Source organism: Kogia breviceps, chromosome 7 (assembly GCF_026419965.1).
Source record: "Kogia breviceps isolate mKogBre1 chromosome 7, mKogBre1 haplotype 1, whole genome shotgun sequence".
Lineage (NCBI taxonomy): Eukaryota > Metazoa > Chordata > Mammalia > Artiodactyla > Physeteridae > Kogia > Kogia breviceps.
Window position 1 is genome coordinate 36,138,134 of NC_081316.1, and position 24,064 is coordinate 36,162,197.

The 24,064-nt window shown below is 48.0% G+C and overlaps 1 protein-coding gene across 1 annotated transcript in view; it reads right to left on the reverse strand.

Moving 5' to 3' along the window:
• The window catches only part of SLC6A5 (solute carrier family 6 member 5), a 49,391-nt gene that overhangs the window by 9,204 nt on the left and 16,123 nt on the right, over window positions 1–24,064 (reverse strand). Inside the window, exons 6-12 of the mRNA XM_059070222.2 lie at window positions 23,048–23,180; window positions 16,325–16,459; window positions 14,424–14,527; window positions 10,154–10,278; window positions 4,743–4,855; window positions 3,889–4,020; window positions 2,824–2,923 (exon numbers count right to left, since the gene is read on the reverse strand). Coding sequence (XP_058926205.2) covers window positions 2,824–2,923; window positions 3,889–4,020; window positions 4,743–4,855; window positions 10,154–10,278; window positions 14,424–14,527; window positions 16,325–16,459; window positions 23,048–23,180 — 842 coding nt within the window. The remainder of the gene's footprint in view (window positions 1–2,823; window positions 2,924–3,888; window positions 4,021–4,742; window positions 4,856–10,153; window positions 10,279–14,423; window positions 14,528–16,324; window positions 16,460–23,047; window positions 23,181–24,064) is intronic.

Genomic DNA, 24,064 nt, shown 5'->3' on the forward strand with positions numbered 1-24,064 from the left:
TTTGTTGTTTTGTTTTCTTTTATACTAAAAACAAAAACAAAAAAACTTTGAGGCGTTTAGCCTGCAGGATGGACAACCAGAACTGGAGAATGACATATTCCATCCTGTAAAAGTCATTGCCTGTGTGACTCTAACATCCCTCACAAGGATGTGGAGAAAGACAGAGTGGGGGTGGGATGTGAAACAAGTAACTGATCAACATGGAAGAAAACAGGTCAAGACAATTGAGAATATAGTGATTTGGGGGAAATGCACGGTGTGAGCCAAGCAGCAGGCAGCGGGGCTTTGTGGTGGCAGGTCAATCCTATGGTCCCCCGAGCCAGAAAGTCCCTGTATTGGCTCCCAGGAAAATGCAAATCACTTCTTCAAAGCGACTCTATTAGGTAACAGTCTGTTAAAGGGATTGTTCCTACACCAAACTCAGGGAGTTCCACTTTTCTAGCTACCTCAAAGCCAAATATTGGCCTTCGAAGAGTGTTGCCTTGAGAACCTGAATCAGATATTTTGATCTAAAGATAAAACTTGAAAATTGTATCTACTGTATTTTAAATGTTTGAATGGCAACCTCTAGAATCTAGACTCTAGAGATCATTAGAACTAAGAAGAAAACACAAATCTCTGCAATCCACCTACTTATTTTTCAAATTCAGCAGCCAGGATGCGGGGGGATCAAATCAGTCGGGTTCATTTTCACTCTTCACAGGTTCATGTTCAACTTCCTTAAACTAACCTTGCATTTGTTTGGGGCCTCATCATCTCAATAAAGAATCCAGTGTCCTCTGGAGCGTACATTATATATTTGTGCAGGATTTTGCTTTCACCTCTAACAATTATGTTAGCTTATTTCAAATATTTCTTCTAAGAGTCCCTTCTTAGAATTCCATCCAGGTCCAAATCAGAGGTTCACACCCACATCCGACACAGTAGGAGTCAAGTTCACCTTAAGCTCAGCACAGAGTCCACCTGGACCTGGAAGCTGGCCCAGCGCCAGCCCTCTAGAGGCCAGGCGATTTCCTGGGTGGTCCCCCAGGAAGATTAGCAGAGCCCAGGGACTGAAGCACTCAGGACTTATTTTTTCCTTCAGAACCAAAAAATCTACCACCAGTTTTATATGGAGGCAGGGGAGAGCTACTTAAGTTCTAAAAATAGAGATGTTAAAAGGTTTCTGTTTTAATGATGCTTGTAAACCACACTGAACAGCCCTGTTTTATCGGAAAGAATTGTGCAAATGTGTCTTTTGTGGCAAATAGCAGCGAGGATACAGACCGCAGAGGAGGTCAATGATATGGCCACCTGCACTTGGGCCACTGCTGCAACGAAGAGCTTCCCTGACTTTGCCAACAGACCATCTGGTGACTTTAGCTTATATATAGACCCATGAGGGCTTGAGTTTCCAAAGGAGGGCCCCAGAGGCCTCTCCATGGCAAAGCCTTTGGTATCTGGGCAGAAAGTTAGGATTGTGGTAGATTGGCTGGGTTTCTGCCCCTCTCTGCTCAGGTAGGAAGCTCTTTTGAAGCCTCATCCTAAATGCAGGTCCTCAATCACGTGTCACTGCAGGCTCCAGGCTGTCTCATCAGCCCAAAGTGTTGGCAGTTTGGCCTCTGATCCCATCACGACAGCTGGCATGCCTGCCCACTTCTCTGGCCAGAAACTAAACTCTCCCTGCAGTGGGGATGTAATCTCCAGCTGAGACAAAGTTCGCTTCTGCCAACACCTAACACTGACTTCGGTATCTTCCTCTTTCTAGGGCACCTAAACGTTTACGTGAGAGGTTTCCTTTTTATATTTTGATTCCCCATCACCCTCCGTTTTACTGCGTTTTTCAGGCAAGCAAGAAGCTGCTGGACCCTGATGGACAGGAGGCTAACAAATACATTAAAAGCAAGAGGCTCATACCAAGGACATCCTGTATCCAAGTGATACCCTGCCTTTCTTTTTACCATCTCTTTTTGGTTTTGAAGTACAGATGGATCATCTGAGTTGGCATTTTTCACCTTCCTGATATTTGCTAAGGAGGCCTTATCTATATTAGGGACGATTCTGAGACTTCGAGGCACAGGGAAGTCAGCAGTGCCTTAAACCCAATAGGACTTGCTTGTGCTGACTGGCGGTGCACACAGGAGCCCAGGAGATCACCCGTTGAGACGCCCTCCCCCGCACGCACAGACACCTCCACGTGAAGGGCAAAGATAGCATCCGCTGACTTACCATTCCTGTTCTTCTAGATAATGGCCCTGCTGATTATGGGATGCAGGTTGCTATGGTGATATTAAGAAGGGCTAATCTGTAAGGGAACAGGCAGTTTCTTCCTGGGAAAATCTGGGGTTGAGATCTCATATCACAGGCTCCCATGATGTTAACAAAGTCTCCTAAGGATCTGTGAGGCCTGTGATCTCTTTTCTCACTAAAGTATCCGGGAACCAGCCATGAAGCTTCTCCTCACCTCAAGCTACAGGAAGACTGAAGCTACCAAGACCTCAAATTACAAAAGAAGCCTTCCCCTGCCACCCAGTCTGGCCATTGTCCTCAGGCATTAACGATGGTTCACTTGCCAGACCACACCCAAAGCCATGTCCCAGTCCTAGTAGTTTCTGGTACAAAGACTAGAGTTTCACCATCAGCCATCTTTTGTTTCTCTATTAAATATAGACCTCAGTGGTCCTGAGGCAAGTTGGAAATAAAGGTGCAGCTCTCTTATGTTTCCTAAATAGCTGCAATGAAGCCCTTTCATCGTCTTACTAAATACGGGAAACCTGCTTGCCATGGACGCTTGGCAACTGACACTAAGTTCTGCCTCAGCCTCAGGCACAGTGGTTCCCTTACCGTACACATAGGAGATCCCCACGAGCTCAAAAATGGCAATGATGACGAGGGCGTAGGAGGCGGCATATGTGTCCACAAGCTGAAACATGTAAATTCCACCCTGGTAGGGGAGAGAAACAACGGACATCAATAGGCCTGGATCTAGGCTCTCTCCCACTTCTAGCAGTCAATCCTTCCATCCTGAGCAGGGTCAGGTGCAAACAGGAGTCAAAAGATCTCCCCTCCCCTTGACATCAGTAACCTAAAGTTGGCCAGGTATGTAAGCTGGGGGTCTTGCCATGTTGGCAAAGCAGTCCCTGGAAAGACTCCGAGCTAATCAATAGAACAAGCCCAGAAAAGTGATCTAACATCTTACTCTTAAAAGGCAAAGGTCAGCATCTGAAGATGTAAATGTGAAAGTAGCCAGATTGCTTCATTTTTGCTTTAAGCAATAGATGACCATTTCTACCCATATACCTGCATGTGACTGACTTTCATATGACCTTCAGGTGTCTCTGGGCGTTCCTCAAGCAACCCCCTGCATTTTCAGCTAACTCTTTAAGTCTCTCTACAATAGATGAGGCTTAGAGACCATCTCCTTTCAATCTATCATTTTACAGATGAAGAAACCAAGGCCCAAAGTAGTGACTTGCTCAAGGTCACAGGGACAGCAATATATATACATACATACATATATATATATATCAGGTAAGCTAATACTCAACTTACCAGACACTCAGGACTAGAAGGAACTCAAGTGGCTATAAATCTTGTATATTACAGGTAATCAATTTCTCTGGTCACTATTTTCATGTATCCCATTTTCTTAAAGTAGGACACACCTGTCTCGTTGGCTCAAGAAGGCTACATCTCAATTACGAAGATGTTAGAAGTATCGTTAGTAGCCAAGGTGACATATTTCCCTCTGTGGTCAGAATCCCTAATGAACTGATGCCATCTACATGGAAATGGCAATGATTTGGCTGTTGTTATAAGGTCCGGGAGCTAAAAGTAAAAGGCTGGAGAGCCATCAGGCGCCCCTGCAACCTTCCCGCATCCCAAGCCTGTGCCCAGCAGGCAGCTTACCTGAGTGATCATCGGGAAGCCCATGATGAAGAAACAAATGCAGCAGCCCAGAGTAAAGACTGGCTTGTGTGTGCGCAGGTACTTGGGAAACTCGTCCGAGATGGAGGTCACTATGGTCTCGATGGTGGCAAACTGGAATGATCCCAGCAAAGCAACACCTGAGACACACCTCCCAACCCCAAAGGCTCCAAAAAGCCCTTTGTGTTTCCCACCAGGCAAAGTGGTATTTGTATGAGGCTTGGGTTTTAGGGTTGCGTTCCCTTGATGGGCCTGAAAGACTTTGCTGGGGTCCAACCCACAAGGCCAGCGAGGGGCATCCAAGCAGGATGTGGGCCTTAGAGCAGTGTTGTCAGACCCCAGAGGCTGCACTCATACCCATCCATCAGGACACTTTAAGCTTCACTTTGTATTCATGAGATGTAAATTTCTCCTCTCGTTTAAATCGCATTTGATCTCCTGCTTGATTTGCACCCAACTACTAAACTCTGAGTGCCTGTCACCATGATTTGTAGTAGTCTCAGCCCCAGAGCAATCCCCGTAAAATTGACCTCATATTATTTTCCCTTATTCAGCCCCAAAGAACTTGCTTTGGCAAAATGACACCAAAAGCAGGAAGTACACAGGCTAAAACTTGCATGGAGAACAGAGAGGGAGAGAGTACAGCTCCTTCGCCCCATCACCTGAGTCACCCACAAATGCAAGGTTATCCTGAGCCCTGGACAGGTACCTCACATCCCTACATCCCTCAGGGAAACGTTTAAGTACCACTAAGCTCAACCCCGTTGCAGGCTGGATGCAGGACCCAGGACAGGAGTCTTCAGAAGAAGCAGGGATCGAAGTGGGGAGGGGCTCACCATAGTGTCAAGTCCAAGAGTGAGAAGCATCAGGAAGAAGATGATGGCCCAGAACGGAGAGAGGGGCAGCCTGGTTAAGGCCTCTGGGTAAACCACAAATGCAATGCCTGGCCCTGGAAGGAACAAGACACATGACTGTAAACAGGCCCAGCTCAAGGCCCCCTCCTCCTGGAAGCCCACAGGGTCCTCTCTCCATGGAAGCCCTGAGTTGTTAGTTATCACATGCTGCTCCTGCTATTTGCTATGTTTTTACTCCTCTCTACCCATTTCCCCAATTAGACCTCAAGCTCCCGGAAGGGAAGAACCAGGGGAATTAGGTCCACACCTCAGGGAACCCAGAGGAGAAGCTCAAAAAGAGTGCCAAAGCAGAGACTCGGGGCCAACTCGACTCTAAGGGCAGGCTGTATCCCATACAAATAACATGAAAACCTCCATGTTTGTATTCATAAGTTGGGGGAGACTGTAATAATTACCCTCTAGAACAGTGGGTGATTTTGCCCCCCTGGGCACATATGGCAATGTCTGGAGACATTTTTGATTCTCATAACTGGGATGTTATGGGGGATGATTACTGGTATCTAGTGTGTAAAGGCCAGGGATGCTGCTAAACATCCTTCAGTGCATGGGACAGTCCCCACAACAGAGAATTATCTGACCCAAATGTCAAGAGTGCTGAGGTTGAGAAACCCTGCTGTAAGGGTTAAACATGCCCAGAATGACATCGTTTCCCCATTTTGTTACCCTTCTTCCTAGTCACTCCTCCAGGAGAAGCCATGTCCATAAAACATGAATCAATCTAACACTTTTAGGAACTTGCCCTATAAAAGCTTGGTAAAGATGGGGCTACATCAGTCCACAGGTAATTAAGTGGGGAAGCAGAAAGCATGACATAAGGGTTAAGAGAGTTTGGTCTCTAATAGTTAGACACACCTGGGTCCAAATTCAGACTCCATGACTTGCCAGCTGTGCAACCCTAGAGAAGTTATTTAATTTCTGTAAGCCTCAATCTTGCCCATCTGTAAAATGGGGATAACAATAGCTCCTCACAGGGCGGTTATGAGGGACAAATGAAGAAACGCATGTAAAGTACTGAGACCAGTGCCTTGCACATCGTCAGCACTCACAGAACCTTAGCTTTTCTTAGGGGTGGACAATGAACTTGGAAATTAGCGGCTCTGATTCCAGTTTTCCCAAGAATATCGCGTGTGGCCTTGGTGGAGGATGTCTGAACTGCAGTTTCCTCTGCTAACATAAAGCCCCACCAGCCGTTCCTGTCTTCCTCAGAGCCTCACTGGGAAGATGGCTAAAGACCTAGCAGTTGTGAATTCCCCCTGTAGGTAGAAACCTAGATGATAAGGGGCAGAGACCAGGGAACGTCGGGGTAATCCCCGGCCAGCACACGTCTGGAAGCCAGAAATCGTAGCTCCTGGAGTTTTTATAACTCAAGCATAATGACACTTTTTTAAACTGGAATTCATCAGGTTGTTAGCTCCCAATGTTTCCTAGGGCCTTGCGTATTTAAAACATAAAGCCTGGGATGCCTAAGATATCCCTGCTCGGTGCATTTACTGAACAGACAGTAGAGGCAGCCTCTGAAGTCTCCCTGAGTGAATCATAAAAGAAAAATCTGTTATTAAGCTACAGTTCAAAATAGGTCTCAAATGCAATGCACCGAAGAAGCCATTTCAGTGCCCTGAACACTGAGGAAGCCAGTTCAGCTTAGGCCCATAAAGTGGACAAGAAGGTCTTCAAATGGCCACTGCCAGAGGACCTCGGCTCATTGCTTTAACAGGATTCTGGCTGTTTGGGCTTTACTGCTTTTTCAGGGAGGGGAATGATTTCAAAATATTCGGCCTGTTTCCATTTCAGCGGCCTCCCTAAAGTATGCAGGGTAAAGGCATCACCTTCAGCAAACTCCGTTTATCCAAGATGGCTAGAGAGTGGATTTTTTAGAACATTTTTAGAACATTTTGTAGAGTTCAGAAAGATGGACTCTCTGAGCCACAGCGGAGTTTTCCCCGGGCTAGGCCCTCGTGTCTGATGGAGGCTGAGTCCTGCCTCTTTCCTCTTCCTCTGGGAGGCAGCAAGTCCCAGTGGGTGGACTGCAGGCTTCTCTCCCCCATGGGCCAGAAAATTGGCTCTGCCTCTTACTAGCTGCGGGACCGTAGGTAAGACTCTGGACAAACGTCAGTTTCCTTATCTGTACAATGGAGATAATAATAGCACCTACGCTCAAGGAGTTTCTGTGAGCATTAAGTGTGTTGATACAAGTAAAGGGCTCAGAACCATGCCTGGCCATGGCGAGAACTCAGTAAGCATAGACCATTATTACTCTTCCCATGAGAGGGGTTCAAAGGGGTTCTGCATGCCAGCATCTTGGGCAGGGCCCCCAGAGACCTACAGCGACAGCCTCCTTGGTCCTAGAGAGCCACTGAAGACACAACCAGGGGCTCCGGTCAATGGACCCATCACGAACCGCAGCACACGGGGAGTGGTTACTCTGCTGAGAAACCTACTACATGCGGATGCGTTCTCAGAGGACGCAGCACCGGAACCCTTTCCTGTGCCTTTGGAAGGACTGGCATCCAGGTGACAGACAGACAGACAGACGGTGGGACGGTCAGTCCAGTTTGAGAGCGTTCATCTTGATCAGCAGGGTCTCTGAACTATGAGGGGGTGAGGGAGCCAGGGCAGAACTTCCTAGGGGCCTGGTTACTTGAGAGTTACCACCTAGACCTGGGACTCTATATGCAATACGCACCTCTGTGATCCTCTGCTGTGGTCTAACCCAGTCTTGCCGCTAGTGGGTGAGCATCTTGGTAAGGCTCTGAGTTGGATTCTGACAGTGAGTCAGTGCTCCCCAGGTAGCAGTTGGCTGGGAGATGACTCTAAAAGGCTGACTTCCCAGCAAGCTCTTTCTCTGGAGTAGATGCCTGAGAAGACCACGCCCCCTTCCCTGCGGCCATTGTAAAAGCAGAGGACAGCTTGGTCTCATCACCAATCCCACCCTCAAGCCCCCAGAAGCTCTGATACGGCCAAGATTTGGGGTAATGACTTTGAGCCTCCCTTGCAAGGGAGCTGTAAACACAATGGACTCGTGTTAGGTCATTAAAGAGAACCTGCTTTTGACTGAATACCAAAGCACAGTTACTAATGTTGGGTCAGCAAAACTGAACTGAATGTCCACGTGCCAATGTCGCCCAGCTAGGAGAGCTTGGGGCTGGCACCTAATGCAGGCCTGGCCCCGATCTCTGTATTCTGCAGAGCCTCCATTACAATGGGGGAAATCAGACAAGCCTGCTAATCACACATAAGAATGTATGCAAATTCAGATGAGCAGGTTTAGCTGCCTACGGGTCTGGGAGAAGACCTCCCGGGCCACTGCCCCTCCCCTGTGGGAGATGAGACCCACTGTCCCTGTGCCGGTGACAATGAGAAACTACCAAGTACAGCTGGCCCTTGAACAACACAGTTTTGAACTGCACGAGTCCACTCAGACATGGATTTTTTTCAATCGTAAATACTACAGTACAACACAATCTGCAGTTGGTCGAATCCATGGATGCGGAGGAATTGCAGATTCAGAGAAACTGTATCTATGAAGGGCTGACTCTAAATTATAACATGGATTTTTGACTGCGTGGAGGGTTGGCGCCCCTAAACCCTTGCATTGTTCAAGGGTCAACTGTATGAACACAACACGTTAGAACCTATGAGAAGTACTCCTCTCTCCCTGTTAAAATCAGAGGAAATGAAAAAATTCTGGAAAGGGGAAGTTTCAGAGGGAAACACAGGCCACTTGTCTGATGCTTCTTATATAAATGAAAAACAAAATTTAATTTGGGTTTTAGCAACTTGTGCCCCAAAATTCCTTTCCTGGGGCAGGAAACTCTCAGAAGAGTTAACGAATGTGACCCACATCTTAAGAATAACTATCTCTGGCCACTCGGCCACTGGTTCACAAGGAGCTCAGTAATGTCACAAAAATAACAGAACACCTCAGATCTGCTGGCAGGTGCAGCAGGGCCTACCTGCTCCAGCTACACTGCTGGAAGGAAATGAGGACAGCACGGGTGGTACAGGCACCCTGAAAACAAAGCCTCCGCCACTCTCTCCCTCCCCCTCACCACCTCCCTTCTCCCCAGAAGGTTTACATTTTTCATCCAGGTAAGGGCATTTGCTCAGCTCTGGGACCTCTAATTTAGTGCACTGCTGCAGAACCAAAATCCCTGGGGGTTCAGCACCCTCTGCAGGGAGAGATAGCTCCCCCCCACCAACAAGCTGGCTCTTTAACCCTTTGAGGCCTGCAGTGCATCATCAGCGCCGCTGAAGCAGTAATTAATTATCCTGAGGGAGCCACAAGACAGCCAGCAGCCCACCAAGAAGGTGACATTGCTAGGACCTAGTTCTTTCTCGTGCTGGTGTCTGAGCCACTATCTGAGACTTGCAGTGAGCTCCTTGAAGAAAGATAACTGCACAGAGAAGTCACAGACAGTTCCACACTCTGGACTGTCCAGGCCCACAGCCCTGTCCCCACAGCCCCTGGCACAGTCCCTACACCAAGGCAGCCCATAAATGCCTGATTAGAGAATGCCCATCATGATAGATGCCACGAGGAAATCCCTCAATCACTGAGGCCTGCTCAGCACCCAAATCCTCTGTAGAATAAGGCTGGGTGAAAGGAAAAAGTTAACTAAAAGTATTACACACTCTCTACAAGATTCTGTGCTAGAAATATGGATTAAATGAGATTTAAAAAAGGAGCACTCTCTGTACACTCCAGAGGGACCACACAAATGTTAGCCATTAATAGAGGGATCACTTGGGCAGAAGGTAAACATTTATTCCACGTCGCTCCCACCACCGTCCAACCTTTCCACCCACTGGGGAAACAATTTGCAGGGTCTGCATTGCAAACTAAGCAGCAGACCCTGAGAACACATCTGAGCTAACAACCAGGAAAGTGCTTCATCAGGAAAAGGCTGCTCTTGCTAAGCATTAGTGTTTGGTGCCTACAGAGCCCTCGGCAAGGAATGCCACCCAGAAGCAGGTTGTGTCTACATCCGCTGCAGAAGCACTAGTATGCCTAGAGAATCCTCTCCCCATGACCAACAGGTAGAGACCTTACTTCTGCTGGAGCTGAGTTAAGAGAGGATGGGAAAACGAAGGAAAGGAGAGGAAAGCAGGAAAGGGGCTTTTATAGCCACACCTCTGGGGAAGGACCGGCCAGATCTAACCCTGCATGAGCTTCAGACTCCAGCTGTTCTGGGTCCCTCCGCAAAGGGGGACCTAGGCTGTCCCCCTCTCCAGCCTGTTCCAGAAGGCCAACTTCCTAGCATAGCATAACTGAGGAGCTCAGGGTCTGAACCTGGAACCTGCCCTACGACAGCAGGGAGACCAGTGCACTGTACCTTGGTCTGCCACGTTCTCGATGTTAACCTTGCGTTCATTGGCCATGAAGCCGATGACTGAGAAGATGACGAAGCCGGCGAAGATGCTCGTGGCACTGTTGGTGCAGGTAACAATTAGGGTGTCCCTGGGAGGAAGAGACAAGTTTGCCAATAGGCGTGCTTTGTGAGGAGGAAGGGATAGGGGAGGGACACATGAATGTGCGCGCGCGTGTTTGTGTGCCCATGTCCACATGCCCATTCCTAAATAGGTACTCACTGTAGGCTGGTCTTGTTCTGTCTTATTCACAAGGAAAGGAACCACCAGTCCTGACCACAGGCTCTCTTTGGCCAAGTGGATAAGCACCAAAAGACTCAAAAAGCTCTCCCTCCCCTAACTGCCCTGCTCCAGGGCCTTTGGGACAGAGCTCTGGCTCCACCTGCCTGAGAAATGGATCTCCCCTCCTGGCAGTGGCAGAGGTAAGTCTGTCTATCAGAGCAGAAATTGAGGGGATGAGGCCTTTTGCAGAGTCCGGGAGAGGAAAGACGTATGAGAGAAGAGAAGGCGGTGGGACCGACAAATGCCACCAAGCATGAGAACAGCCTGGGGTTGGGGCACACGGGCCTAGAAGGGCAAGGGAGGCGGGGAGAGGAGAGAGACCAGCACCTCGTTGCCACCGCCCTCTGCTGGCCGTATGGCTGCCACTCCCGGCCGGCCCTGTCCATCCCAGACACAAGAGAGGAGTCACAGCTAGATGGAGCCGTGAGGCCAAATTCTCTTACATGTTGGAGGCATGACCTTGACCAAGTCACTTCCTCTCCACTCTGACTTTTTTTTTTTTTTTACACATATCCACTCTTTTTAAAAATTCTTTTCCCGTATAGGTCGTTACAGAGTATTGAGTAGAGTTCCCTGTGCTATACATTAGGTCCTTATTAGTTATCTATTTTATATATAGTAGCGTGTATGTGTCAATCCCAATCTCCCTATTTATCCTTCCCCCTCTTACCCACTGGTAACCAAAAGTTTGTTTCCTACATCTGTAACTCTACAAAAACTTCTGTTTTGGAGATAAGTTCATTTGTACCCTTTTCTTAGATTCCACATATAAACGATATCATATGATATTTGTCTCTGTCTGACTTACTTCACTCAGTATGACAGTCTCTAGGTCCATCCATGTTGCTGCAAATGGCATTATTTTGTTCTCTTTTATGGCTGAGTAATATTCCATTGTATATATGTACTACCTCTTTTTTTTTAATGGAAATGCATTTCTTTTATTTATTATTTTACTTTTGGCTGTGTTGGGTCTTCGTTTCTGTGCGAGGGCTTTCTCTAGTTGCGGCAAAGCGGGGGCCACTCTTCATCGCGGTGCACAGGCCTCTCACTGTCGTGGCCTCTCTTGTTGCGGAGCACAGGCTCCAGACGCACAGGCTCAGTAGTTGTGGCTCACAGGCCTAGTTGCTCCACGGCATGTGGGATCTTCCCAGACCAGGGCTCGAACCCGTGTCCCCTGCATTAGCAGGCAGATTCTCAACCACTGCGCCACCAGGGAAGCCCCACATCTTCTTTATCCATTCCTCTGTTGATGGACATTTAGGTTGCTTCCGTGTCCTGGCTACTGTAAACAGTGCCGCAGTAAACCGTGCATGTATCTTTTCAAATTATGGTTTTCATCAGATATATGCCCAGTAGTGGGATTGCTGGGTCATAGGGTAGTTCTATTTTTAGTTTTTTAAGGAAACTCCACACTGTTCTCCATAGTGGCTGTATCAATTTACATTCCCACCAACAGTGCAGGAGGGTTCCCTTCTTTCCACTCTGACTTTAAATGGTGGCAATGACTCCACCTCCCTCACAGGTTGTTGTGAGAACAGAACCAGATGAGGCCTGCACTGCAGAGAGCCTGGCACAGAGCAAGTGCTCAGGATACAGCCCACCTTGTCCAGGACCTTAGTTTACTGATGGGGAAACTGAGGCCCAGGGGAAGGTAATGGGCTCGTAATGGTAGCTTCTGATTTGAACCCAGACTTCCTTCCCGTTAGCCACACCACACAGCCTCATTTCTAACAAAGCACAGAGCAATGCTTCCCCCTTGGACGATGCTCAGACTGATTCTCATGGGTCATAAGTTAATAAGCAACTACGACCAAAGAAGTTCAGACACCTTAGTCTGGCATTCTAGCTGTTACGGGTTGAACTGTGTGCCCCCAAAATGTAAATGTTGAAGTCCCAACCCCCAGTTCCTCAGAATTAGACTGCATTTGAAAACAGGGTCTTTCAATGTAAAGCTTCTGCTTTACAGGAAATAATACCAGATTATTTTGTTATTTTATAGTCATATTAACAGGTTGTACTATTGACGGATAAGTCTGATGTCAAAATGCACTCGCCACTAGGGATAAAAAAGGAAATAATAGTCTCTACTGCTACTTGGTGGCATCATGCATGTATTGCAAGGGCAATTATTGTAGGAATCCAAATTAGTGGAAGATTTTAGAATTGGAAGACTACATACGGATCACCTAGTCAAGCTTCCAACTATTATAGTTGTGGAAACTAAGACCCATATAAATGAAATGATTTATCTCCAAAGAGCGTTAGTGAAAGAGTCTGAAATAAAATATATCTCTGAACTTTAAAAAACAAAAAAAGAGAAAGAAAAAGAAAATAGGGTCTTTAAGCAGGTGATTAAGTTAAGAGGAAATCGTGAGAGTGGGCGCTAATCCAATACGATTGATGACCTTATAAGGAGATCAGGGCGCACAGCAGGAAGACCATGTAGAGACACAGGGAGAAGACGGCCAGCTACAAGCCATGCAGAGAGGGCTCAGAAGAAACCAGCCCTGTCGACACCTTGATCTTGGACTTCTAGCCTCCAGAACTGCGAGAACATTAATTTCTGTTGTTCAGGTCACTCACTCTGTGCTATCTGTTACGGCAGCCCCAGGAGACTAACACAAAGGCTCTCTCCAATCTAGCCTCAGCCAATTCTCAGGCCCCATTTCCTTCTTGCCCGGTGAGCACACACCTGCTCCAGCCCCATCAACCTGCTCCCCCCATGTCTCCATTCCACCTATCCACACTCATCCCCACTTGAGAACATTCCTTTCCTCCCTTAATGCCTTTTGAAATTTGGCCCAGCATAGATGTCACTTGTGTGAGGCCATCCCAGCCAGGCTAGGCCACAGCTTAACTATAATCTCTGCCTTTTGGTTCACGAAATATCTCATGCATGATTAAAAATAAGAAGAATGGCAACTGCTGTCTACTGAGCACCTACTATGTGCAAAATATTGCTGTGAGAATTTTGCATACATCATCTCTTACCCTTCAACAAAATATTATAGTCTGCATTTTACAGATGAGAAAACAGAGATTCAGAGAAGTGAAGTATCTTACCCATGTCTTGGAGTTTTAAAAAATGGAGAAGTCATAAGACAAATGCAAATCTCTCTGACTCCAAGGTTCTTTCTTTCTTTTTTTTTTTAATCAGCCCCTCAGTATTTTCTTACTGTTTGTCACAGGTGGATTTAAATTTCAGATGTCACCTCCTCCAGAAGCTGTCCAGGCTCTCTCACATCTTTGGGGTTCCAGAGTGCCCTAATATCACACTATCCAAATGTCACCCTGCACCAGAATCACCTGAGGATCCTGTCTCGATATGGAGATTCCCGGGCCAGCCCCACCTCCTGATGTTCTGTTTCCTAAATCTGGGAGGGGACTCAAAGTTTGCATAACTTTGGGTTTAACTGACAGATAAAATTGTAATACATTTTAACATATTTAAAGTGTACAACCGGATGATTTGATATACACATGCATTGAAACAGGAGTCCCACCATTGAGTTAGTGAACACATCCATCACCAAGGTATTCTTTCCACTGCACCATGCTGCCTTTCTTACAGGGCTCTCTAGAAAAGTGTTTGTCGAGTGACTGAATGACCATACTTCATCAGCGACTACCATACAACTGTATCCATGGACTAGATAGCTCACAAATGACTATTCCAGGACACAACCAGCTGCATGGCACCTCCAGAGAAACTCAATTCCATCCCATGCGTCAGAACCAGGGTGCAAATTGGGGTCCAAGCCAGGCCACCAGAAGCCAGCAACTAGGCCTTAGCAGGTGATTTCCCCTACACCAGAGCTAACTGTCTGGCTCTGCCTTGGGTGAAGTGTGAGGATATGGCCTCAGGTGTCTGATGACACAGTCCATGATTCTGTCCCCAGGCCCTAGTCCCACTCACCCGCTACCTCTGGGACTTGAAGTGCTTCCACATACCTGTAGCAGTTGTTGTGGAATTTGTTGTAAGAAGAAAGAGTGATCAGGCCTCCCCATGCAGCAGATAAAGAGAAGAAAATCTGAGTGGCAGCATCTTTCCACACCTGGGAGGCAAAAGAGGGGAAGATTCAAGGTCACTGAAGGAGGCTAGCCCGGGGGAGGGGAGTCTCCCAAAGCCACACCATCTCCACCACCACCCCCGCCCCCGCAGGGGAAAAGTCAGTCAGGACAAGATGACTTTGGCACCAACATAAACGAGAAACATACACTGGAAGCCAAAAAGGCAGTAAATGACCTGGGAGACTCTAACTTCATTCTAATCAAAGGAGAGTAACTCAATAAGCAATGTACACATTCCATGCTTGCAAACCCTACAATGTAAAACTGTACAAAAGGGGAGAGCCCTTGCTTTAGCTGGAAACACACTCAAAAAAACAATTTGGAACAGCAAAAAATATTCATGGATACAAAATGAAAACCTGTTAAAGTTGACATTCCCCCCAAAAAATAAAAAACAAAATTGACATTCCTAAAGATTACAACAATTTACTAAAAATCTGAAATTCTGTAGCCCCTCATCAAAGTAAAGCAAGCTCTGTGCCACAGCTCAGTGGATTTTACAGTGCCATCTCATTCTCGAACTTGGCTGACCACACCTCTTGGTCATCTTGGCGATTTCTTTTAATTGTCCTCATTAAACTCGAGAAAGCTACTCAAGAGTTTGAGCTATAGATTTATATGATTTGATATGGACTCCCTATCATTTTTATAAATTAAAACTGGTTTTTAAACTGTGCTTAACATGTGCAAAGAGAAAGTTCAAGTGTGTGCTGGCAAAGTCCGTACCACAACCTCCATTCTCCCATGCTCCTTACTAACAAAGCTGTGGTTTTATTTAAAGGCAGACATATGTCCAGCCAAATGGTCACCTCCCAGAATCAAGGAGAGGTGCAGCTGAGAGTAAATCATCATATGACTTAGTTTCTGGCCAATGATGAGAAAATCAACTGTTATGTGGAATTTCTGGGCTTTCTCCTCTTTTAAAGAGAAGGAGGATGCCTATCTCTGTCTCTTCCCTCACTGCTTTGTGCCACCTGGAATGCTGACATGATGGGTGGAGCTCTGGCAGCTACATGGCAGCTATTCACTGAGGATGGTGGGGCAGAAAGACAGGAACCTGGGACACTACGGAGCCACCCAACCAGTGCTTGACTATCTACCACTGGGCTGCAAGTGAAATAAACTTTTGTTAAAGCTGCCATTATCTGGAGGTTTTTCATTATGTGCAAACTCAATCCTAGTTACGCTTTCTTAAAATCTTCTGGAAAAGCAGATTTTTCTTTAAGGTGAGAAAATGCATTTCTTATTAAACAATCACCCCCTCATGTGAAGTTCTGGGGGTTGGGAATTTTAGAGTAAGATATGCCTGTACAGAATATGCCAAGAGAAAGTCTAAGTGTGTGCTGGCTCTGTGCCTCGGTATGCCAGAAGTATTCAAATCTGTCTGAGCCCTTTAAATTATAACTGCTTGCGGTTTGCCTAAGTGCTATTATTTTCCAACCAGCACAACTCCATTTCCGACACACTATAATTAGCAACAGATAAGTAGCATGAGATGACCCAAAGCTATTAAGGGAATTTCATTCTTCATTTCAGCCTCCGCAGCCTCCCAGATGTAGGACAACTATTCCAGGAATCTGAAATCCCCAGCAGCTCACTCCTCATTAAAAACTTCCTGAGTGTGTAACGTTTCAAGATTATCAGGAGTCTGTAAAGGCAAACAGTGAGATGCCCTGTGGGCCAAGGTCTGAGCCCTTCTGCTAAACAGTGTCCCGGAGCGGGACCCATCCCCATGTGCCGTTCCCCCCACAGGTGCATCATAGAGGAAATCAGAAGCCCACCGTGGCATCCGTAAGTTTCTCCCACTTAGGTGTGATGAAGTACCAAATCCCAGCGCCAGCTCCAGGCAGGGTAACTCCTCGGATGAGGAGGATCACAAGCACGACATACGGGAACGTGGCCGTGAAGTACACCACCTGGAAAAACCACCGACACGGGGGCCGGAATGAGCAGACACACAGGATGTGACCAAAGGAGCATCAACAGAGGCGGAGAGTGATATGCCACCCGGACACAAGTGCCTGATAGGGTAGCTTTCCCCGAACTCTTCCAGGTCTGGGGACACAAGGAAGGCACTGGGACCAAAGGTGAATCAGAGAGAGCCAGAAATGAAGTCTCGAGGGGGACACCCACGGCTGTGGATTGAGTCAGCCTGCAGTGCAGAAGTGGACAACTCCCTAAGGACCAAACCTGAAAGACAAAGGTGATGTGCCCCCTCCTCCCTAACTCCTAGCCCACCCTCTGCTTCAGGCCCCAAATGCCACCATTAGAGATTAATTTCTTTAGCTTAAGTTTTCCATCCTTGTTTATACACACACCCTAAGTGAGGCAGCCTAGTGACATGAGAGAATCATAATCTTAGAATTAGACATATTTAGGTTCAAGTAAAATCACATCTCTGGCCCTGAGTAGCTATGAGACTTAGGTCAAGCTAATCAGCTCTCTGGATCTCAGTTTCTGCAGCTGTAAACTAGGGATAATAGCACGTCTCTTTTTTTTTGCGGTACGCGGGCCTCTCACTGCTGTGGCCTCTCCCGTTGCGGAGCACAGGCTCCTGAAGCGCAGGCTCAGAGGCCATGGCTCACGGGCCCAGCCGCTCCGCGGCATGTGGGATCTTTCCAGACCAGGGCACGAACCCGTGTCCCCTGCATCGGCAGGCGGACTCTCAACCACTACACCACCAGGGAAGCCCAATAGCAAGTTTCTTAAAAAAAATAATTGAGGATTAAATGGGCCCCTAGCACAGCACCTAACTTGTAACAGATGGTCGTTCAACGCAGTTAAGTTCAACAAGCATTTATCACAGCCTACTATGACCTGGGAGCTGTGCCAGGGCTTAGATGCATAAAGGTGAAGGAACTCGACCTCGGAGACCCAGAGACAATGGGTGAGTAATGGGCTAAGCAGTTCCAAACAGGACACTGTGAAGTCCAGGGGAGTGTACTGGGCTCAATCCAGCAGATTACAAAAAGATGCATGGAGAGGACATGCAAGTTGGATCTTAGAGGCCAAGTGCCACACAGAGGAGGTGAGGTGAGGTGGGAAGGTGAGGGAAGAAAGTGGGAAAGGCAGGGGTGAGGGCAAGGCCCTAAATTCACTAGGAGCACAGCACACAGTTGAGGCTAAGAGCAATGAGGCACTAGAGACATGGGAGGAGACAGGTCATGGAGGCCCTGACTACCAGCCAAAGGAGGCTCCTAGATTCTGAACGAGAGGGAAGGACCAGAGCCGAGAAACATTTGGGCTGTGGTTGAATGGGGATGAGTGAGAGGCACCTTCCTTATCTGTCAATCAAACCTCAGAGTGGAGGAAAGGCTTGGGACCGGGATTCAGTAGACAGAGAGAAGAGCAGACTGGGAGAGCTTGGGCTCTGCACTCCCACGGGCCTGAGTTCAAATCCCAGCTCCATCACTTATGAGTTGGGCCACCTTGGGAAGTGACTTCACCTCACGGAGCCTCAGTGTCCACACCTGCAAAGTGGCAATAACGAAAGCATATTCCTCACAGAGCTGTTGGAAGAGCACAAAGGGACGATGCATACGACGTGGAACAGGCCTGGGACCCTGGAAAGAGAAGTGCCATTTCTGTCTTGCCAATGACTCACCAGTCCTAAATTTAATAACCCTGGCAACCCTCAACTCATAAGCCAGTTACATCCCAAAAGTGCATTAGGAGACACTTGGAAGGATGAGGCTAAGCTGCTGTCCTGGACCACCAAACCCTCACAGACAGCAGGAAACCCAAAGGCATCGGACGTCTTAGGAGAAAATCACCCACCACAGGATGACCCGGGCTGTCCTCCCAGCTGTCAGATGGGGCTGGGGAGAGGAATGCTACAGGGCCGGGCGGGGCCCCTCCAAGACAGCAGGGGCAGGGTGACAACTAAGGGATATCCTCTTCACCTCCTGACCATGTGGAGCTGGTGGGAGATGAGGATGGAAGGAGGCAAGGGAGAGGAGATGACATAGATGACATATATATATGTCATATATATATGACATGGTCCAGCAGGAAGAAGACCCCAAGAGTGGCACCAGTCTAACCGGCTGAGATGCTGCTCCCGTTTGAGTGCGGGAGACAGCCCATTTCTGGAGTTCCCTCCATGGATCAGCTCTTTGCAGTCCCATTGTACAGAGGAGGAAACTGAGGCTCCGGTGAAGCCTTTCACAAAGGGTTAAATATCTCACTCAAGGTCTCCCAGCTGGAGCCAAGATCCAGACTCGAAGCTTTCTAACTACAAAGCCTATTTCCATACCTTTAATGCCACTCACTGGGCCACATGATCAGAAATGTGTGAGGCAGGGCAGGGACTAGAGTGAGGCATGGTAACACCCAGGGTGCACAATTTAAGGAAGCACTCACTCTCATGCAGCCGAGCCTGCACATGCAGGAACCTGAGAGTGAGCGCCACCTTAAATTTCACACCCTAGGCACTTGCTTGCCTCACCAGGTCCGGCCAGGTATGTGGAATGACGCACTCATTTTGTCAATGGGGATTGCGGTGAACTGAAAGGGCACACACAGTTTCATTTCGAAATCCTGGGGGGTGCCTCCAATGTGAGTCAAGTGTTAGTCAGGTGTTTGTGGAGGTTTCTTCACAGCTAGTTCTCCTGTGTCACGGGGGCTTCAGAATGCACCTGTTTCAGGATGGACTGTCAGCGGAATTAAACTTGAACAGTAATGAATTATACTTGGCAGGAGTGACAATGACGAGTTGATCTGAGCCTGCTGGCCTGACACCTGGCAGCATCATCCTCACAACGGGAGCCCTGAACAGGTGGTAAGGCCACTGCCCCCACCCCAGCCAGCGCCAGCTAATTAAGCTAGTTTTGTGTCCTTGCCATAACTCTCAGGCAGAGCGGCCCCTGAGGTCAGATGGGCTGCATTTGACCTTCAGGCTGCCTGCTGGTCGCCCCTGCCTCTGGAATTCTAGCTGCTCAAAGGGAGACTCAGGTCTCATAGGAAGCAACCAGCCACTCTTGTCTCCTAGGGCCCTGAACAAGAGGAACTGAGTTTATCTTGCTGCAACAGAAGAAGGACATCTCTGCTGCTTAGAAATGACAGTCTTGGTGGAACTTTGATCACAAAGGAGCCTGTCATAATGAGGTGCTGCAGCCGTGCTTCCAAACAAAGCTCCATGATTAATGTCTGCACAAGCCAGGGCAGGATAATAAACTGGGATGCACTATTTCTGGTGGTATTCCTCATTAAAAGAAAATTAATCATTGATCCCTAATTGGAAACCTTTCTCAACGAAGCAGAAAGATAACTTAGCAGATCTAAAAGAAAAGCTTACTTGCTCAGGGCTACTCAAAAATACCCATTTCAAAGAGAGAGAGCCCATAAAATCTAGCACCAAGGATTAAATTCTAAATCAATGCCAAGAACTGATTCTAACACCATCCCCCCCAAATTGAAGACTGATAAGCAAAGAAGGATCTTAGAGAATATTTGTCTTAACGCTTGAATTTGCAGATGTGGAAGATGGGACCCGGATGTCTCCTGGGACTTGCCCAGCTGGCAATGACAGCTATTGACAGCAGGACGGGGTAGCAGTGCAAGGGTCCTGATTCACAGTGGGCGGAGTTTTATCCCCCCATATGCAAATGATGGCTCCAGAATTCTTCATTTCCATCTATTTCTAACAGCCCCTCCTTGGGAGAGGATGTCACATAGTGGAAAGACTCTAGGCTTTAAAGGGAGACAGACCTGGGTTCAAATCCCAGAGCTGCCACTTAAAAGCTGTGTGACCGGGACTTCCCTTGTGGTCCAGTGGCTAAGACTCTGCATTCCCAGTGCAGGGGGCCTGGGTTCCATCTCAGGATCTAGTCAGGGAACTAGATCCCACACGCTGCAACTAAGAGTTCTCATGCCACAACTAAGACCCAGGGCAGCCAATTAATTAATTAATTAATTAATTAATCAAAAAATAATAAAGTAAAATAAAATATTCGGGAGTTTGTGAGTAGGTTATATGTAAATACTACACCATTAAAAAAAAAAAAGCCGTGTGACCTCCAGCAATTTACTCTACCTCGATGCGCCTCAGCTTCTCTATCTATAAAATGGGAAGAAGTGTTCGTACTTAGCTGGTTGTTGGGCAGATTGAATGCACTAATGCAGGTGAAGTAGTTAGCAGAGTGCCTGGCACACAGAGTGTTCAACCAAGTTCCCTTTCTCTTTCCATTTTCCCACCAGAGCCACTGCTTTCAAGATGTCAGCACGGCACAATATCCACTCAGTACATCAGTCAATCATTATCACAAAAATGAAAAGAGTTGATGTCAATTAAGAACGGATCATATGCCAGGTATTTTATATATATATATATATATTCTCTCACCTAATCTTAGAACAGCTCTATGAGGTATGTACTATTATCCCCATTTTACAGATGAGGAAACTGAGGTTCCAATGGTTAAACAGCTTGTCCAGAGTTACACAACTAGAAAGTGATCAAGATGGGATTTGAACTCAGACTGGTCTGACTCTAAAGCCACCAGGCCATCCTTCCTCATGTCACCAACAAGGCTGCTGTTCTGATCCTCCTCACCTAACACCTCTTCTCCTGCCAGTCACACCTTCTAGCCTATCCTGCTAGAGACCTGTCCGACCACTTCCATTATGGTTGAAGGTGCCCTCTCTCCATCTCTAGCTATACGTGATGGTCCTGCAGTTCGACTTTGGCTGAGCAAAGACATGGTCCCTCATGCTAAACAATGACCTGGCTGGCCCTTAACTGCCACTCCAAGCTCAGTTGCAAGTCACGGAAGGTGATGAGCTCAGGAAACCTCAGGACCCACAGGGCGTTACTGTGAGGGTCATGTTAACATTTCCTCATCTTCCTGCTGCCCTAGAGAAACAATTGCTCCAGTCTCATAACACTCATTCAGAGCTAGCAGGGTCCTCAATCCCAGCTCTTCTTTTACAGAGGGGGAAACAGAGGTCAGAGAGGAAAAGTACCCCCAGCTCACCCAGCAAGTGTTCCGAAAGAATCATGGTAGAGCCAGCAGGTCTTAGACATCGCCCAATCCAATTGCCTTCACTTTAGAAATGAGACAACCGAAGGCTCCTGAAATAGCTAAGATAAAGAAGATCTGCTTTCCACTTATTGGCTAAATAAATAAAAGCTAAGGGCAAATCCGGAGCTCGGCTAGGTTTCATCGTCCAAGCAGAGATGTCCCTACACAGAAAACACCACGGAAGGGCTGGGGGGCTAGAACCCAGGTCTCCTAACCCCCAGTCTGGCTCTCTCCCCACCTGATGTCATTTAAGGGCACCACTGGCTCAGGTGACCCTGACCAAGCTGCCGAAATACACCGTTCAAGCCCATGTGGAACCAGATTACATGGAGGGCACCAGAAAGAATTGTTATCAGAAGGCCCTCGTGAGCTTGTCCATGCGTCCGGGGAGAAGACAGACCGCTCTCTGTGGCTGATGGGTGCCAGGTGTGGGTGGCTGGTGGGGCCTGTGAAGCACGCCTGGGAGGTGAGAGGCGGCACGGACCCTCACCCCCGTGAGGCCGGATCCTTCCAAACGGGTTGTTTGCTATTGTGACCACAGTAAACCCTGGCCTGGACGACTGGACCAAGCCAAACTCCACAACCTATGGTCTCAGAGTCCACCATCACATTCCATTCCTTGGGCCTTAAAGACATTTGGGGTTTCATGCTGAGACATGCAAATGACTCTCCAGATGATGAACTCGTGTTGGCTATCATCAAAGTGGTTGGTTGACCGTTTCATGGGGGTTTTCTAAAGCAGCAGGAAGATGAGGGGAAAACACTGGGACCTTTACCACAACATCCAGCGTGTCCTGAGGGACCCTGCACACCGTGCCTGCCATCATGCCTTGGAACTGAGCTTTGAGGGGGGGGGGTCCCACCACCTCCAAAGGACCTGCCAAGCAAGAGGGGCCAAGCACGTGCTCGACCAAAATCCCGCTGGCAGGACTATCGCCCTGTCATGCCGGGGGCACGTGGGGTGGGAGAGTGTTGGGATGGGGTTGGAGAAAGGGCACGAGAGGCGGAGAACAGGGTGGTCAGCAGTGAGGAGAAGGCACCCCCTTCACAAACGTGATCTTCTTCCAGCTTCCTGGGAGGAGCAGGGACTGAGCTGGCAGCCAGACCAAGAAGCAACAAGCCGGCAGCACCAATTCTAGACTTTCGGGAGAGATTGAATCATATCGGGGAGAGCCATCTGCTGAATGAAGGGCCCCCAATAGGGAAGGAAGGAAACCCACCACAGAGCCCCCGCCATCCACTAGGAGCCCTGAGCACATCTGTCTCAGTTAACCCTTAAAATCTCCCGGGGAGAAAGGCATGATTATCCCATTTTACTGACAGCAGTGAAGTCACTTGTCCAAGGCCTCACAGCTACTCAGGGACGGGTCAGAATCCCACCCAAGGCCTCCCGACTCTTATCCCAGTGCCTTTTGGCTGCTCTATGACACAAACAGCCCTGGGGGTCCCAGAGCTTTCTCTCAGATAAATACAAGTTCTTACTTTTCCTGAAGTCTTGATTCCTTTTGCCAGGGATGCATACACAATCACCCAAGCCAGGAAGAGGCAGAAGGCTAGTGGCCACCTGATCTCACCAGGATATTCAATCCCTGCAGAAATCTTCAGCACAAAGTACCTATGAGTTGAAAGGAGAGAGAAGGGAGGGGAGAAAGGAGGGGAAGGATGAGCTGGGGAGGTGACAGTCTGCAGGCTTTATCGTCCTGCAGAGCCTCAGACAAAATCCCAGCAACCCCACCCTCCTCATCCGGGACCTAATCAGATCAGGTTGTGAGGGATTTGCTGATCTGGGCTCCCTCCCACAGCTGTCTGCGGTGAGACCCACTGAATTTACCCTGCTTTTAATTAATTATGGTCCTAAAGGGGCTTCCCTGGTGGCGCAGTGGTTGAGAGTCTGCCTGCCGATGCAGAGGACACAGGTTCGAGCCCTGGCCCGGGAAGACCCCACATACCACGGAGCAGCTAAGCCCATGGGCCACAACTACTGAGGCTGCGCTCTAGAGCCCATGAGCCACAACTACTGAGCCTGCGCTCTAGAGCTCGTGAGCCACAACTACTGAGCCACCACGCCACAACTACTGAAGCCCGTGCGCCTAGAGCCCCATGCTCCGCATCAAGAGAAGCCACTGCAATGAGAAGCCCACGTACCACAACGAAGAGTAGCCCCCACTCGCTGCAACTAGAGAAAGCCCACGCACAGCAACGAAGACCCAACGCAGCCAAAAATAAATAAATAATTAAAAAAAAAATTTTGGCCCTAAAGGACCTACTGTATTAGCACAGGGAACTATACTCAATATTTTGTAATAACCTATAAGGGAAAAGAATCTTAAAAAGAATATGTGTGTGTGTGTAACTGAATCACTATGCTATATACCTGAAATTAACACAATATTGTAAGTACAATACTCCAACTTAAAAAAAATTAATTATGGCTCTGGGCCGGCTCTGAACAAGGCTATGTCAGCTCCACCGTCATCTGGAGCTGCCCCAGGAGCAGCG